The sequence below is a fragment of the Porcisia hertigi genome, chromosome 26, assembly GCF_017918235.1.
Source record: "Porcisia hertigi strain C119 chromosome 26, whole genome shotgun sequence".
In the NCBI taxonomy this organism is placed as follows: domain Eukaryota; phylum Euglenozoa; class Kinetoplastea; order Trypanosomatida; family Trypanosomatidae; genus Porcisia; species Porcisia hertigi.
This window is the reverse complement of record NC_090585.1, coordinates 399080-415036: the sequence shown is the minus strand read 5'-3', so window position 1 is coordinate 415036 and position 15957 is coordinate 399080. Positions and strand designations below refer to the sequence as shown.

General features: G+C 59.9%; 3 protein-coding genes across 3 annotated transcripts; all 3 read right to left on the bottom strand.

Annotated features, from left to right (window-relative positions):
* Window positions 1–245: 245 nt before the first annotated feature.
* On the bottom strand, window positions 246–9419 carry JKF63_04150 (uncharacterized protein; the record flags this gene model as incomplete). The annotated part of the gene is made up of 5 exons (XM_067900143.1): window positions 246–4310; window positions 4341–6049; window positions 6104–6536; window positions 6573–7373; window positions 7422–9419. 5 exons carry the CDS (start codon window positions 9417–9419, stop codon window positions 246–248), a joined length of 9006 nt encoding a protein of 3001 aa, XP_067756327.1.
* Window positions 9420–11362: 1943 nt separating this feature from the next.
* On the bottom strand, window positions 11363–13402 carry JKF63_04149 (uncharacterized protein; the record flags this gene model as incomplete). The annotated part of the gene is made up of 1 exon (XM_067900142.1): window positions 11363–13402. One exon carries the CDS (start codon window positions 13400–13402, stop codon window positions 11363–11365), a length of 2040 nt encoding a protein of 679 aa, XP_067756326.1.
* Window positions 13403–14207: 805 nt separating this feature from the next.
* Window positions 14208–15497, bottom strand: JKF63_04148 (uncharacterized protein; the record flags this gene model as incomplete). The annotated part of the gene is made up of 1 exon (XM_067900141.1): window positions 14208–15497. The coding sequence occupies one exon, from the start codon at window positions 15495–15497 to the stop codon at window positions 14208–14210; it is 1290 nt and encodes a 429-aa protein (XP_067756325.1).
* Window positions 15498–15957: the final 460 nt, after the last annotated feature.

Below are 15957 nucleotides of genomic sequence, written 5' to 3'. Positions count from 1 at the left end.
CTTCCCACAGGCAGACAGGCATACGAAGTGAGGACGCGGCGGCGGCGGCGGGGGGTGGACGACTTGCGTACTTTGTGCTTCCATATTTGAAGACATATATATATATATAATAGATAATATATACAGTAGGGGAAACAGCACCAGTCCATAGGACAACACCACCACCACCACCACAGCAACAACAACAAAAAAATTCACTGGAAGGCGTGGCGTGCAGCACCCCTCATTTCTTACACAGTAGCATATTAATCCAAGCAAAGAGTGCCATAGCGGGTCTGCACCTCACACTCCCTTATCCAGGCGTCGGTATGGGTCGTCATCACAGCGGAGCCGCCGGCGGCAACACACGCGCCGACCCAACTCGCGCCTCGAAACTCGATACAGCGAACCGTCTCACAACCTCGAGACATGGTCGACGTGGTTTTTCTGTCACCCACAATGCCGGCGCAAACCTCGCGTACTTCTTTGATGGAAGGGACCGCAAACGGGAGATCTGCCAGATTATACGACGCATCGACACTACTTGGCACACGCGCGTCATCAGTGACCGTCCTCACGGCAGCACAGCAGGCGCAAAGATGAAGTCGCATCGCTCGTGCAGCTGCCGGCGCATACCCCCAGTGTAACGGCGGTGTTTCACCGTCCGCGGAGTGGTGCAGCCAACTGTAAAGCCATGATGCAACTGTGCAAGTGTCGGAGAAAGGGAGCGCATCACGGGCAACAAGTGGATGCAGCGCCGAAGAGACGTAGACCGTGGCATCCGTGCCGTCGCTGCCGTTGCTGCTGGCCTTAGTGCCAAGGAGAGTCGAGTCGAGTAACACAAACAACGTTTCAGAAGCACCTCGGCTGACCTCAAGGCAAATCAACCACAGGAGGTCATGGTAGAGGTCCACATCCATCACCAGCGGCGACGAAGTGGGTGCGAGCCTGCGTTGAAGTAGTCGATGCCACTGACCGTCGCGTGGTAACCATTCCACACAGCATCGCAGCGGTGAATGCTCTAAAAGTGAAGAGCCCGCCGATGTGGCGATAACCTCGGTGGTTTCGTTCGTCTCGGCCCTTCCGTTCACTGCTGCACAGCCGACCTGAACCCTACAGCCGAGGCGTCCGCCGCCGGTTTCCAAGATGCGCTCGATGGCACACACACGCGATAATGTTCTGCAGCTTCGCTCATCTATCACACCCGCTTCAACCGTTTGCGTCCCCCTCACTGGGGCCGCATTTGAGGCCACTGAGCCAAACAAGAGAACGAAGCGGTTGCCCTCAAAGAAGCGCCGAGGCTGTTGGCCAGCGACACTCGCCGGCCCCCTATTTCCACAGGCAGCACTACCGCTTGCTGTCCGCTCCCGTATTTGGTGCTGCCGGTGGCACTGCTGCACCAAAGCACGTAGCATCGGGGGTACACTGTCGCGTTGCAGCGACTCCCCGGACGCCGGCACACACGGCATCATCCCCACGGTCCATTCGTACATAGGCAAGGCCTCACGCAGACGCCGCACGCACAACGCCAACGCCGTTTCAGCCGCCGCAGCCGTCGAAGCAGGAGTGAGGTGCTCTGGCGACTGGAGTCGCAGAGTGGGCCAGCGACCCTCTGTCAAGCCGGGAGAGCTGCGACTGTCAGCCCGGCAGGCGCCGTCGAGGACAGCCGCTGCGCACTCTAAAAACCCAGGCCGCACCACCCAGCACCCGGCGACCACCGCCACAAGGACGCTTTCGCGGAGGCTCATTTGGTGCGTCACCAACACATCAGCGTCCTCACAACGGGCGACAAAGCAGAGAGGCGGTGCAGACTGCGAAGTCGAAGAGGGAAACGAGAGACGAGAGGTGGCACCAGCGCCGCCGCGGTGGCAGGGACCCTTCACGGGTGGCTCCACCGCGGACAGCCCTCCCTCCATCTGCCCTCTCCGCTCGAGCCCGTCGCGGCGATGCACCAGAACTTCCAGAGCCTCCTCGCATCGACGTATACGCGCTGCTCGGTGGGGCAAGTCGTGCAGGACATAAATGCGTACGTGCTCTAATGTGCAGGATGTGGTTGCGATCGCCCGCGGTATAGGGGCAGCGGTGGCGCTGGCGGTGAAAGAGCGGGTCGCCGTGTGCGAGGGTGACGGTGCTGGTGCCGGTGAGCGCGAGGGACGACGTGACAGACTCAGTGGCCGGTGTCGGGGCCACGTAAAATGAGCTGGCTGGTCGCTTCCGGTGTGCACGGATGGCGTTCTGCATCGCTGTTCATCCTCGACCGTGTTCTCGACGCCGCTTGTGGTCTTATCTGCATCCACCACCATCTTTATGGACGGTGGTGATGCGCTCAAAGCTGGGACGGACTGCCGTAGCGCACTAGGCGACGCGGGGCGAGCCTGTAGAGCCTCGTGCACCAGCGATGCTTTGGTCCCTGCTACCGCGAGTGGCCTGGGAGCAGGCGAGCCTCGGGCTATGTCGATTGCACATGGTGCCGGAGACGCCGCTTTCTCGCCACCCTTATGCTCTGCCTCTTCGGGATCACCGAGCAACACAAGGCCGGCGACGACATCACAGTGGTGCGCACCAGCGAGGGTCTCGGCGCCGGCCGCTTCGGTTGGCTCGTACGCCTCAGCTGTCGCCTCAACACAGGAGGCGGGCACCAGCACATCGCCGCCCACGAACTCTACGCTTGCGATATCCGCCACCGCGACATCATGCTGTTGCTGTGAGTCAGGGATAACATCATGCATCCACGAGAACTCCCCCGATGCAGTGTAGTGTGCTGCATCTGGCGTCACCTGACCGCACGGATGGCAGCGGTCACGGTCTCCCTCAGTTACCCGGCTTCGCGGGTGCGCGTGGTGTTGCGGCGCGAGCCTCGTAGCCACGCCACTCGACATCTGCTCCCCCTCCTCCTCCTCTTTTTGTTCCACAAAATCGCCCGGTGTTTGAGAAACCCACATATTCCCTGTGCAGCCACTGCCCTGTCGCTGTCGCTTCGAGACGCGGGTCTCCTCGCAGGTGGTCATGATGTCGACACCAGCCGCCAATTCAGCGACGTTGCCGTCACGACTCAGCTCGGTACTTCCACCGAGCAGATTTGGTAACGTGACACGCTGCGGCAGCGGCGCGCTCACATCTGGCGCAGCGAGTACCACCCCACAGGGTGCGTCCTTCGGTGCTGCCTGGGCGGCCCCCATATGCCTGTCCACTGTGGCTCTATTGACGACGACACCCAACTCCTCTGTTCGGCGGCGCTGAAGGCCAGGGGTTGAGAGAGTTGATCTCTTGGTTGCGGAGGAGTAGGCGTCAGCGACAGCAGAACTACCCCGAAGTGTACGACGCCTTGGCGTTGGGTGCACATCGCAGACACCTCCTGTCGCGTCTACACACTTCGTTACCGGCGTCTGCAGCGTTGCCTCCTGATGTGGCATTGAAATCAGCTTTGTAGGCTCGGACGCTGATGATGTGGTGGATATGCCGCGCTCACGCCTGACCTCGTAGCATGGGGGCGATGATGCCTGGGGCGAAGGAGTGACCCTTGGCGGCCGCGGTTGCGAAAGGCTGTGCGGCTGGTGCGAGTTGCGTTGCCGGTGCAGGGTTCCAGCATCAGGCTCAGCGAACGCGGTGGTTGAGCGCTCGCGCCCGCGGCGCGCCGACGAGGGCAGCGGCGTGGATCCTGGAGAGGAGAAGTTGAAGAGAGCGCCGAGGTGCTCCACGTAGGCATCCGCGTCTTGCTGCTCAAGCCGCGAGCGTGTGTTGTGCTGCGAAGAGGAGAGTGATGAGTGGCGACGATGCGGATGGGGGTGAGCATGATCACCGACAGACGGAGTGCGGGCGCTGCGAGCACACAAGTCCATAGATTGCGAGCCCGAGGCGAGCCGGCATGGCATTCGCGAACCAGGCGGCGGGGGCACCGGTGAGATGAGCAGCTGTGGCGGTGATGACTGTCGAGAATGACGAGCGGCGTTGGCTGACGGTAGCCCCTCCCTCAGGGGCGGCGTGCAGGCCTCTGCCCGAAGGTCACACCACGTCTCTGACGCAACAGGAACGCGCCGCTCAACCGGCGTGCGGCATTCGTCGTGCTCTTCCGCTTCCGCCATACTTCTGTCAGGCACCGAAACGTAGTCCATTGGTCGAGGGGACGGCGGCGTGTGTGCTGCCACCGTCCTCGACCCGCCACGTGGCGGGGTGCCGATCCACTTTGGGTGGCGCTCTAGGCGCGACACAAGGCGAGTCGCCTGTCGCATCACTGCACTCGACGGTGGTAGGTTAGGTGCAGGGGACCCGGCTAGATGGTTCCGGTGCTGGCTGAGGTGAGAGTGCTCCGCTGATTCTCGCGGTGGCAGTTGTTTCAGGGCCTGTTCAGCCCGTCGACGCTTCTTTGTTTGAGCAACCTGAGCGGAAGCAAGCACGACTCTCTGCTTCTCTGCCTGCACGACTTCAAGGAGGTCTGGCGGTGGTGTGTACGCCGTCTCCTCCACGAAGGCACCCCATTTCACGCATGCTTCTAGCCATTCGAGACCCACCAACGACACCGTGTCGTTCGCGGCGCAGTGCACGATGGACTCGACACCCTCCATCGGCCAATACGTCAAAGATTTTCCACCGCCACTGCTGTCGACAAGGGTGCCGGTCTTCTCCGCCACGTCGCTTGTGAAAGCGTCACGGAGGGTTCCTGAGAGGAGGCTGCCGAGGTCCACTACCAGAACGTGCGTGATGGCCGACGGGGAGAAGGTATCGGCAACATGGCCGCCCAAGGCCTCGGCTGCGTTATGAAACCCAAGGAGCAGTACGCGGAGCAATGGCACCAGGGATGCATCTGGCATGAGACAGGGTTCGACGGTGGTCGTCGTTGCGGATGGAGAAGCCGTTGAAACGCGCGACCAGCACCGCTCACCCTCCGTGACTGAGGGGGAGGGGAGCTTCCATAGGACAGATATGCACACACCCACCGTGTCGGTCTTGCTGTAACGTCGTTCCAGCACCCAACTCGAAAGCGCCGGTCGGCATCGCGGAATGATGGCTCGGCCCATACGGCCGTTCCCGGAGCCTTCAGCACCGGCCTGCGCTGAACCCCCTGCCTCGCTGTCCTTACCTTCGTGCGCCTTCCCTCCCATGAGGCCCAGGCCCAGCTGACTGCCCGTGTCCCGCGTAGGGGCCCTCTGCGAAGGGGCGCAACCGCCGTTTCTTCCCCCTCGCTGCTGCTCCTGATGGTGAAGGAAACGCATGGCCGGCGCACTGGGGATGGGCGTGTCAAATAAGAAGCAGCTGTGCGGATTGAGGCAGAAGCCGACGGCAAGGCACGCAAGGATGTAGTCCATCGTCACAGCCGGTATGCGGTGAAGAACGTGAAGACGCTTGTGTGGTGGCGCTGCTTCCGCCCCTGCGCGGCCGGGGAGGGCCTCCCTGTGCCGATTTGTTGCATAAGGAGCACCAGGCATTCCACCCTCGGCAACGGCGGTACGCTGAAAGCTGTGCGGGAGGAGACACAGCACCGGTGCCTCCTGGCATAGCTTTGACACCCGCTGTAGTTTGGCTTTCAGACGGGCTACCTCCGCGACGCGCTCCTCCGTGGTGTCGAGGCTTGCACATGTGGAGCCGGTGCACCCAGAGATCATGCCGAAGCCGGTCCAGTCATTGGTCGCGTTTGCATTTTCGACGCTCTGCGTGGCACGGGTCAGCTTGTGCCGAAGCTTCGCATACTCTGTGCCACGACGCAGGGCAAGCGCAAGGTGCTTCTCTTGCTGATCCTGGTGTGCACTACCGCTTGCAGCCGCCACAGCTACTACGGGCTGCTTCTGCAAAACCGTTTCCCAGTCGTGTGCTGCTCGCTTAGCAACTCTGCCGCCGCCGTACCGTATGAGACCACGGACTACTGCCCAGTCCACGCGCGCATAATCGCCCTCCATGCAGCAAAAATGGCACGCTACGAGCGCCTTGGCGCGTTCATGGCGGCTATCCCCACCCACATCAGTACACACTCGTGCCTTGTCGTCCTCGTGGTCGTCGGAGACACGGAGGAGCGCGACGAGTTGATTGAAGCGACGTTCTGCCGCGACCAAGGCGGCTTCGTGCGAATGCTTCTCATCCACACCGCTGAGTGTTGTCGCCTCTTGCCGAGGTCGCTTACGAGAAAACGCTGCCTCTGTTGTTGTTGTTGTTGAACCGGTTGCTGCCGCTGCTGAAGGACCACAGACAGCGGGCGCTGACACCCCAGACAAAGCCGTCGCTGTTTGCGTAATGTCCTCCTCTACCGAGACGTGCTCCGTGGAAATCCTCTTGGTTGCATCGTCAGGGAGCGGCGGCGTGATGCCCGAGCCTGGCTTCTTGGCGTAGTTACCCAAAACCTGTTGCACACTGTGGTGCATCTCACCGCGCTTTACCTGTTTAGGGGGCTCCAGCCCAGCCAATGTAGCTCCTCCCTCCATCACATGGGACGTCTGCGCCGCCGTGAGCGAGGTGTTTTCTGTCCACGACGCTATCGATGCCCGGCGGAGACGGATGTAGTACTTGGGATCTGCCGGGTTGGGCAGTCGATCTGGCGAGACAGGCGGAAGTGGGTGAAACAACTGCCGCGCCGACAGTGCTTCAGTCGCGGCAGCGAGACGCTCCTCTAGGAGCTCGGTGAGCTTGTTCGGTGGTGCGGTGGCCGATGACCAGCACGTGTCCACGGCACTGTCTTCGCCTGTGAAAGTCCGCGAGTGGTCGGCAGCACTCCCGTGCGCAGCTGCCGAGTCTGCCGCGAGTTTGGCCGCTTCGTTGGCCTTGTGTGCCTCTGTCGCTGCATCCTCGAGCCACTTGAGCGGCACAATACGGCTAATGGGAATACCACCGACATCTGCCAGCGTCCGCGCCACCGCAGCGTCCATTTCCCAGTAGTGTATAGTGACCGTCACACCATGGCTTGCGTGGTCGCGATGGTGACGATCTTCGCCGCGGTTCCACGCCGGCAAGACTTGGCGGCCGCGGAGGCGACGCTGGTTTTTGCCCTTCCAGGTGCCGCCCTCTCCGTCTTTTGAATCAGCGGAGGAACACATGGTGTACCGTTTCCTAGTGAGTATGCGGCTCCCCAGAACAACGATATCTGTGGTGGCTGTCAACACAGGAGAGCGCAGCAGTCGGCACTGCTCGGAGAAACGTGCTGTCTTGCGCAGCTCCAGCTCGGTGCAGCCGAGCGCACATATCGTGAGGTACGGTGGATGCATGGCAATTAACGGCACCGCTAGGCGTGTTGTCATGACCCGTGGCGCTCTTGTTTTGCAGGCGTCAAGCTGCTGCGCAGACGCCGAAGGCAACTGGTCCGCCTCCACGCACGACCCCACCAACACCTGTGTCTCGGCTAGAAGTGCGCCCCCGTTCAATCCTCTTTGCGGCAGCTCTGCCAATGTGGGGTGAGAACGTTGTCCGTGAGGGTGAAAATGTGCTGCTTCTCGCGAACTCGCCATCGCGCCGCACGTCGACAGCTGCGGCGGCAGACGCACTGAGCTCTGGTGCGTCGCGTAGTACACCGCAGTTTGGTGCCCGAGCGACGCGGCCTCCGCTCCGTCGCACTGTGCATGTGAAAGATGATCATTCGCACGCTTCGACGGGCGCGGTGCCGTTGGCTCTCGGTGAAGTAAGGCGTTCGTCGTCAGCCGAGGCGACTCGTCAACGGCATCGATGTCGCAACTACCTTCCCCTATTGCAGTGAGCGCCTCTTGGGGAGGATGGCCTGCCTGGGGTGCGGCATGTGAAACAACACCAGAACCGGTGGCTACGCTGTAGTAGTCCGGGAAGAAGACGTGCGGCGTCGACGGTTCGGCCGTCTCAGCATTGCCGAGGTCCTCCACATCTGCTATGTTCAGTGCGAGTTTTTCCAAAAGGGTTTGTGAGGGCGGGAGGGTAGTGGTCGTGGTGTGAGTGTTGCTAGAGAAGTGGCCCTCCGCATTGACAGCGTGAGCTGGGTTGGAAACATCAGTGGGCGGACCTGCGCCTTGAGGCCGCCGCTTTTCTTCCAAAGACGACGCCAGCGCACAGCTCAGGAAATCCTCCCACGCGTCCGGGTCAGACACCGTGGAGGCGTCGTCAGTGCATGACGAGGAGAGGGAGTGCAAAGAGCTGTTCCGCAGCGGGCCAGCGCCATCGGGGAGAGGCGTAGTGAGCCCGATGCCCCCATCGCACTTCTCTGCTACGCCTTTATTGCGCTGGGGATCGTTGTCAGTTGCTGGCGCTTCACCTGCATCGGTAAGGTCTGACAGAATGCGCGTCCACTCAGCGCTCCCTCCATCTGGTGTACCCACGCGGCATACATCCACCAGTGCATCAAAGTCGACGCCGTTGAGCGCGGCTGCGTACTGACGTGTTCTTTCCACCTCGTCGTCGTCAAACAGTTGGCGCGCCTTTGAGCTCGACTCTGGCGGAAGCGCTTCTCTACTTGGCATCCATGTTGGCGGCGGTAAGCGGTCGAGGCGTAGCATGGTGAAGAGTTTGGTGTAGTTCACCACTGGGACGTCGAGCTCGAGCGCAAAACGTATTTTATCGGTCAGCCAGGCCGCGCGCGACGCGCTGCCCCAAGTGCCAGGTGCCGTGACTCCTGTAGCCGAGCACTCCATCTGCTCTGCGTCAGTGTGCAGAACCTCCGCGTGACGCAGGTGTTGGTTACGGCGTCTTCGTGCCGCATAGGCGAGTTGATCGGCATGAAGAAGTCGCTGGAGCTCCTGCACGCATTCTGCACGAGTGAGCAGCACGTCGCATCGGTACGTCAGGGAAGGCTCCACGACCGCCCCATGCGCGGCGCACACGCTTTCTATCGCCGCCCTCTCCGACATCGATAGTCCGGTCGTAGAAAACACGTATCCATGCAGCCATGGAACAGCATACCTGTCATAGGGAGAGGTTGAACCATCCGTGGCATTAGGACGGGCGCCGTCACCGGGGAAAGCTCTGGGGCAGCCCATCTCTACCCATCTGGGCAGCACCACTGGTATCCCTTGACGCGCGGCGAGCAGCCGCTTCTTCGTGAACCCGCGACGTGCCACCAAGACGGTTGTCGAGCTCGTCAGAGTCGATTCGACTTGGACCCCTGGTACTACCGAGGCCAGCTTCTTGCACAAGGAAAGGGAGTTCACACACGGAGTTGCATCGACACCGGCGGTGTGCACAAGGGGATTATTATGCACGTTGTCGCCATCATCATCATTCTCTCGCCACACATCCTCGTCACGGAAACCCGTGAAGGAGAGAGAACAAGCGGGGCCTGTGCGTGCTTTAGCGCAACCATGGTAGTTGCTGTGCGCCACACGAGTCGTTTGCGCATCCTCCTCTGCGCCCCTGCTCTTTCTGTGAAAATCCTCCGTATCGCCGTTACTGCGTTGTGGCCCACTTCTATCGGGGGGATTCTCCTTGCATGTTTGCCGGTTCGTCCTCACGGCAGCAATGATGTTTGTGAGCGAGGGAAGCGGCTCTTCGCGATCAGCCATGATCTGTAGCGACAACAACAAAAGAGCGAAGGGGGGAGGGGAGGATAAATTAAGAAAAGAAACTGAAAAGGCGGTGTGTGTGGATGGATGGGTGAGAGGGGGGAGGAGGAGGGAAGGGGAGGAGGAGTGAGGGGAACAAGGCAGTCGTGTTCTATGTGCAGTGTTGATTTACACGAGTAATGGAAGTGTACTGTAAAAAGGTATGAACGTGCGCGTTTCCGCTTCTATGAATGCAATGAAGTGTGTGTATGTCTGTGTGCGTGTGTGTGTGTGTGTGTGGGTGGGAGGGGGGGGGGCTCTCTGTAGTTTTTTTTTTCACGTTTTGTGTTTTATCAGCCTCTACATAAGCAGACAGTCCCTCATCCCCTGCAGAGGAGGGAGGGGCTCGTCAGAGGGAAGCGCGAGCGCGCGCGCGTGTGTGTGTGTGTGTGTGTGTGTGTGTGTGTGTGTGTGTGTGTGTGTGTGTGTGTGTGTGTGTGTGTGTGTATGTGTAAGCTGAAGAGAGGCGAGGGTTCGAACAGAAGTACGCGTTGGTGAGAGCTGGAGCGAGGGAGATGGTGCAGATGAGGAGGAAGTGAGCTCATGATGGGATGGGGCGCCGTGTTATCCGTGAGGGTGCTGGGGAGCTGAAAGAGCGGAAGGAAGAGGCAACGGCAACGTGAAGCCTTCACAGCTGCTGGTGTCACCTTTGGTCGAAGAGGGGGGGATGGGTGCACCCCCACCACCACCACAACCACTCTTCCCTTCGCTCCTCCCCCCCCCCCTGCCGCTAGAGCCACATACATACTGCGTCGGTTATACGGGCATTTCGTTGACACATACACACACACACAAACATGCTCGCCCCTCCCGTCCCCCCCCCCTCTGTACTGAAGGGCAGGCAGCAGGGGTAAAGGCCAGTGTGATAACTCTTGCACCACAACAACCCAAGGGGTGGCTAGCGGGCAGAGTACTTCCGCCACCGCCACCGCCACCACCAGCCCTGCCCCCTCCCCGAGCATGCACATCCCCACAGCACAGGAAGAACCAAAAAAAAAGAAACGACGCCAAAAATGAGAAAGCGTGATGTGTGCAGAAATGGGTGAAGCTCTTCGCTGCTTCACCGCACCCTTTTTTTTTCCCGTTGTATTGGACTCGTCTTCGTGTAGATTTGAATACGCAGAAGAAGCACACCTACGCACACAGACAATCCTCGGCCGCACAGGCCGTGTCGGTATGCGTACTCGAACAAGTATATAGTTGCGCCAGTGGCTCATCCACGAAATCAGCCACGTTGACTCTTTCTCAGGCGCTTCTCCTTCAGGGTCGGGTGCCATGCACCCGACAGAGAGTTAACACAAAAAGGGGCACCCGCACTTCCATCCCCTCTCTATTTCCCGGGCATGTGCGCATCCTGTTGAGCGTGCCAGAAAAGAAAAGGCCAATAAAGAGGAGGGGCTTGACAGGGGGTGCGCTGCGCCATGGGTCGCCTTACTATCCGGATGTATGCACGTCCGTGGGTGTACTTGCTTCTACATAATGTCAAACTCGGTCTACTTTTTTTGTACATATACCTCAACCTCAAGACTGGGCTGCAGATGAGGAGAGTTAGGCTGACCAGGAAGAGCGTTGCCCCGCCACATGTCGATTCTGAGTAGGCTGCTGATGCGGATGCGCTCCCTCCAACCACATCTCTCCCCCCCACCCCCCCCGCACAGGGGTAGAAGAGAGCGGTGGGAAGAAAGGAAAGCGAAAGCCCCAAAAAGGGGCCAGGTGTGCGGCTTGCGTAACTCTACCAGTCGCTACGTGAGCAGCTGCCGCCAAGTGATACACTTGCCATCACCAGCATCACACTGCAGCAGACACCTGCGAGACATCCTCAGTCACAACGAGAGGGAGGGGGGGGGGAGGGGGGCCTCCTCGTCTCCGCCCCTTTTCTCATTGAGATATTTTACGCAGCGCCTTTAAACTGAATCGGGCACAAAAATGTTGTCGTCATCGTCGTCGTCGTCTTTGCCGCTGCCGGCGACGCCTTCATGGGAACCGCCTGACGCTGCGACCTCGACACACTGATTCGAGCTCAAGACACGTTGCGGCTGCTGTAGGTGTGCTGACAACGACGACGAGCCCGGAGTACCTCTGGAGGGCTTGTTCTCGTGTGGGTTCCTGATTTGACTTGATGTGGCAGGACCAACATCAGCAGAGGCGGCACCGTGATCCGCCATATCATCACCACCACCAGCCATTACCGGCGCCATCGCCATGGCTGGCCACACGCGTGCGCAGCTGCCCACGTGATTGTCACCAGCGTCCTCCTCATTTTCAGAGCTGGTCGAGGAGGAGTCGCGATTCGAAGGGGATGAACGGCCGTAGCGCTGCCGGGGTGTTCTAGCTCCTTCTCGACCGGCTCGGTTCCGGTTGTTGTTGACAGCTGTGTCGGCCGCCTCCGAAAGCGCTGTAACCGTAGTGATAGCGTTAATATAGTCTGCGTGTGGTGCCTCTCCAGCACCGGCGCGTTGATGGCGCGATATGAGGCGGCGAAAGTCGTCCAGGCGCTTTTTTTCTGCCAGACGCCTTTCTTCCTGAATCGCGCGCCGCTCCTTCTCCTCTCCGTCGTCGCCGCTGATGGCCCACGCCGTGACGATCCGACGCTCTTCGTCGAACACCGGGAGGTCGTCCAGGTGAAGCAGTCGTTTGCACCGCGAGAGGACGCGCTTGCGGTAGCGTGGGAGCGACCGAACGAGCGGGTTGCCGGAGAGCTTGAGCGATTGCAGGCGGGGCAGGCGTTCGAGAATTAGCAGCAGTGCTTCGCCGTCAGAGATGTGGTTGTGGCTGAGGTCCAGCACCGCCAGCGAATGGTAGCAGAGCAGGCCGAGACAGTCCTCGAAGCTTTCCAAGCGGTTTCCAGAGAGGTTGAGACTGCGCAACGAGCTGCACGGGTTGCGGTGCTCCGGCGCCGGCAGTAGCGGTGCCCTGGGGAGCGACGGCAAGGCGCCCGGCTGGTGCGCCTCCCCCTGTGTTTCCTCCCTCTCCGGCGGCGGGCTGTGCTCGCAAAAAACTGCAAAGACGTCGGCGGTATGACGATAACGTTCCAGCTGCAGGGCACGCTGCTGCTTAGCATCATCAGATGAAGCGACCACGATGACATCCGCGGGGGCTGTTGTTCGGTCCGTGCTGTGAGGGTCATTGGAAAACTGCTGACGCAGTTGCTCCTGTTCGCGCAGCAAGCTCTTGGATGGTGAACGACGTGTGTCGCGGGTGATCGACTCCGTCGGCGGCACGGCGTCTCCCGCCTCCTTGGCACGATGCAGGTGGACCGCGGTGTCGTAGTACGTGCAGTGCGGCTCTACGGTGGAAAAGAAATTGCCCGACAAATTGACCGTATCGAGTCGCTCAAACCGCGAGAGGTCTGGCATTGTTCGAAAAAGGTTGTTGTGCAGGAACAGTTGACGAACAGTTGGGTAGAGGGAGCTGAAGACATCGCGGTTCTCCGGTGGCACGTCAGCCGCCAAGGGAAGCAAGGGCTTTCTCTTACCAGGGGGTTCTGAAGAGAGCACGTCTCGATGTGGCATCGTTTCTTTATTGGGGTCAAAGTGCTGCGCTGGGGACCCCGCAGGCACTGCCGCCCCCTCGGCCTCATTTCCCTGTACCCCGACTGCAAACGGGTCCACTCGCACTGGTGGACGCACCTGCGTGTAGCTCTCGCCACATGGCAGCGCAGAAAACCCGTTCGCCTCAAGCCAGAGCACTTTCACATCCGTGTACGGTTCGAAGGCGGTGGGGGCAATGCTGTCATAGCCTCGATTGTGCAAGTACAGCTTCTCGTTGCAGATGGGGTTGCGGTAGAAACCCTGTTTGATACACTCACGGATGATGCGGTCAGTGGTGAGCACGTTTTCACTGCGACTGTTTACACCGCCGAGATTCGTGACGAGAGATCCGCTTCTGTCTGACGCCGCCGCCGAGGTGACGTCGTTGGTGCTGCTGATGTCGATGGATGACATCGCCACAGTCACAGCCGAGACGATACAGGAGGAAGGGGGAGTACACGGAAGAATAAAAAGAGACGCGTTGACGACGTGGCGTATGTCAGGTGCAGAAGCGGAGCACCTCGAGGTGCGTGTATGAACTGCGCCGGAGTGACGGATGAGAGGGTTTGGGGGAAGGGGGGAAGTGGGGGAGGGAGGGGGGAAGAAAATGGGAGAGAGGGCTGAAAAAGCGGTGGGACAGAACTGGTCTGGTGAACAGCAGAACGTCAGACGTGCGCGAGAGGAGAAACAAACCATGCGACGAGAAGAAGCCAGAGGAGGTAACGAGGGAGCCCAGGCATTTTTTTTTTGGGGGGGAGGGGAGAGGGGAGGGCGTGTGATGGTGGCAGCAGAAGGAAAAGAGACTCACCCTGTAAGCAGCAACGCCGGAGTAACGAGAGAGCGGGGATCCCCTGGGAAACCGCATGTAAGATGGCCCCACGAAGCCAGAAGGAGCCACCGATGGAAGCAGCTGAGGTGAGACCAGACGCAATGCACGCATAGCGCGGAGCAGAAAGCTAGGTCGACATGGTTGCGCGTGTCTCTGTGTGTGTTCGTTTCTTTTTACTTGTTCGTTTTTAGGTGTGCCGCCCATCGAAGGATCAACAGAGTCAGCGTGGGGGTTGACGATTACGCGGGGCAGGGGAAGCCTCGGAGTGCCCAGAGGGCAACCGCCGGCGGCGGCGAGGGGCGAGGGGCGAACTTGGCACTACCCACTCCATTGCGTTCAAAGTCTTTTGGTGAGCTTCACCAATCCGCGATCGTCGAGAGGATAAGCACCTCAAGCTACTTCGGAGCTGTACCAGCACAAATGTGTGTCTGGCTCGCCCTCGACGTCCATGTGTGCACGGAGATGCTGGATAACCTCAAGCTGCTCAGCTGTCAGTAGAGCGCGCGACATTCCGCCCGAGACACGGGATTCGTCTGCCCCAGCGTCGTCGCGGCCACCCGCTCCCTTCGCGAGGGCCCTCACGGATGCAAAGTAGTCGCGACTGGCATCCAGGTTGGCACGGAGGTGGTCCACCCTATGACTCCGCACCAATGTGCAGTAGCCCTGCGCGAGTCCCCACATGAGTATTAAGTCCACCACAGAGTACAACCGAGCGCTCTCCGGCAACGCCTTTGGTGCCGACGTTGACGAATGATTTCCATCGCTCTGATTGGTGAAGAACTGCGCGTGCACCTCAAGGAGACGACGATGTTGCAAGAGCCGTGCATCGCCCTTGCCAAGAGGGGAGTACTGCTGCAAGATCATGCCATGACACCCGCGACAGTACGCGTCAACATCACGCTGAACGCAAAGAGGATGAAGCTCAATTTGATTAAGAATGGGTGGCAAATAGGGCTCTGATGACGCAGCAGGCTGTGGTGGTGCCGACGTGTCCGAGGGAGCGCTGCTGCTGCTGCTGGTCTGCCCGTGCAGCATACGCTCTTCTTTCCGTTCTCTCCTGATGGAGGCGTGTGGTGCCGCTCCAGCGACGAGAGCCGTATCTTGAGCGTCTTCACTGTCGTCACCGTTAAAGCAGTTCAAGTCTTTGAAGTGCCGCGGCAAAAAATTCGAGACACCACAGTAGCGCACTTTCCCGTGCGCTTGCAGCTCATGCATTACTTGCCAGCATCGCGCGCGGGCTGCTCGATGAGCCGCCGCATCCTGCGGTTTTAGCCCGCCGCACCCAGGCCAGTGCATGAGCACGCAGTCGGCGTAGTCGATGCGGAGTTTGCGAAGGCTGTCGAGGATCCCCTGTCGCACCGCTGCGTCGGAACCCATGCTCTTCATAGCGATCTTCACCACAATGAAGAGGTCTGCGCGCGGCACGCCACTAGTCGCGATGCCTTCGCCAACAAGCTCCTCATTTCTGTACACTGCAGCGGTGTCAACAAGACGGTAACCCATTTGAAGAGCTGAACGCACAGCGTTCACGCAGGCGGCTCCACGAAGTTCATAGGTGCCGATGCCGATTGGCGGAACACCAAACGACAAAGGTGGAAGAAAACCAGCGTCAGCGACAGCTTTTTCGACCATTCGCGCTGCCCTCGCGTTTGCTGGTGTACATGTGAAGTACGGAGACATGGGAGGGAGAGGGGATGTGACGTGAGGACCAAATATCTTGGGAAAAAAGAGAGCAGCGGATTTGACCGCAAACGTGCCGTGTGTCTCCTGCCCAGTGACACCCGTATCGCACCTCCTCTCCGCCTGTACACAGGGCAGGACATGTTCGTCGTGGACGCACCAAGTAGAGAAATTTGTGGTTAAGGGATGAGGGGGAAAAACACGGCAGCAGCCCCCCGTTGACGAAGCGAGCCTCCACGCCCCCTCCCATCCCATCCCATCCCACGCACACACATACTCATCCTCGTTGCACAAGCGTGGCGCGACCCCTGACACTCTCCTCGCAGCTTTATCGGATAGTCCATCTGGGGAAGGTAGGCTCCACTCATAACCCCACAAACCCTCTTTTTTGTTGATTCTCTGTCCCTCCTCTCTCTCTCTCTCCGATGCAACGGTTTTGCTCTCAGACTTGTATGTTACG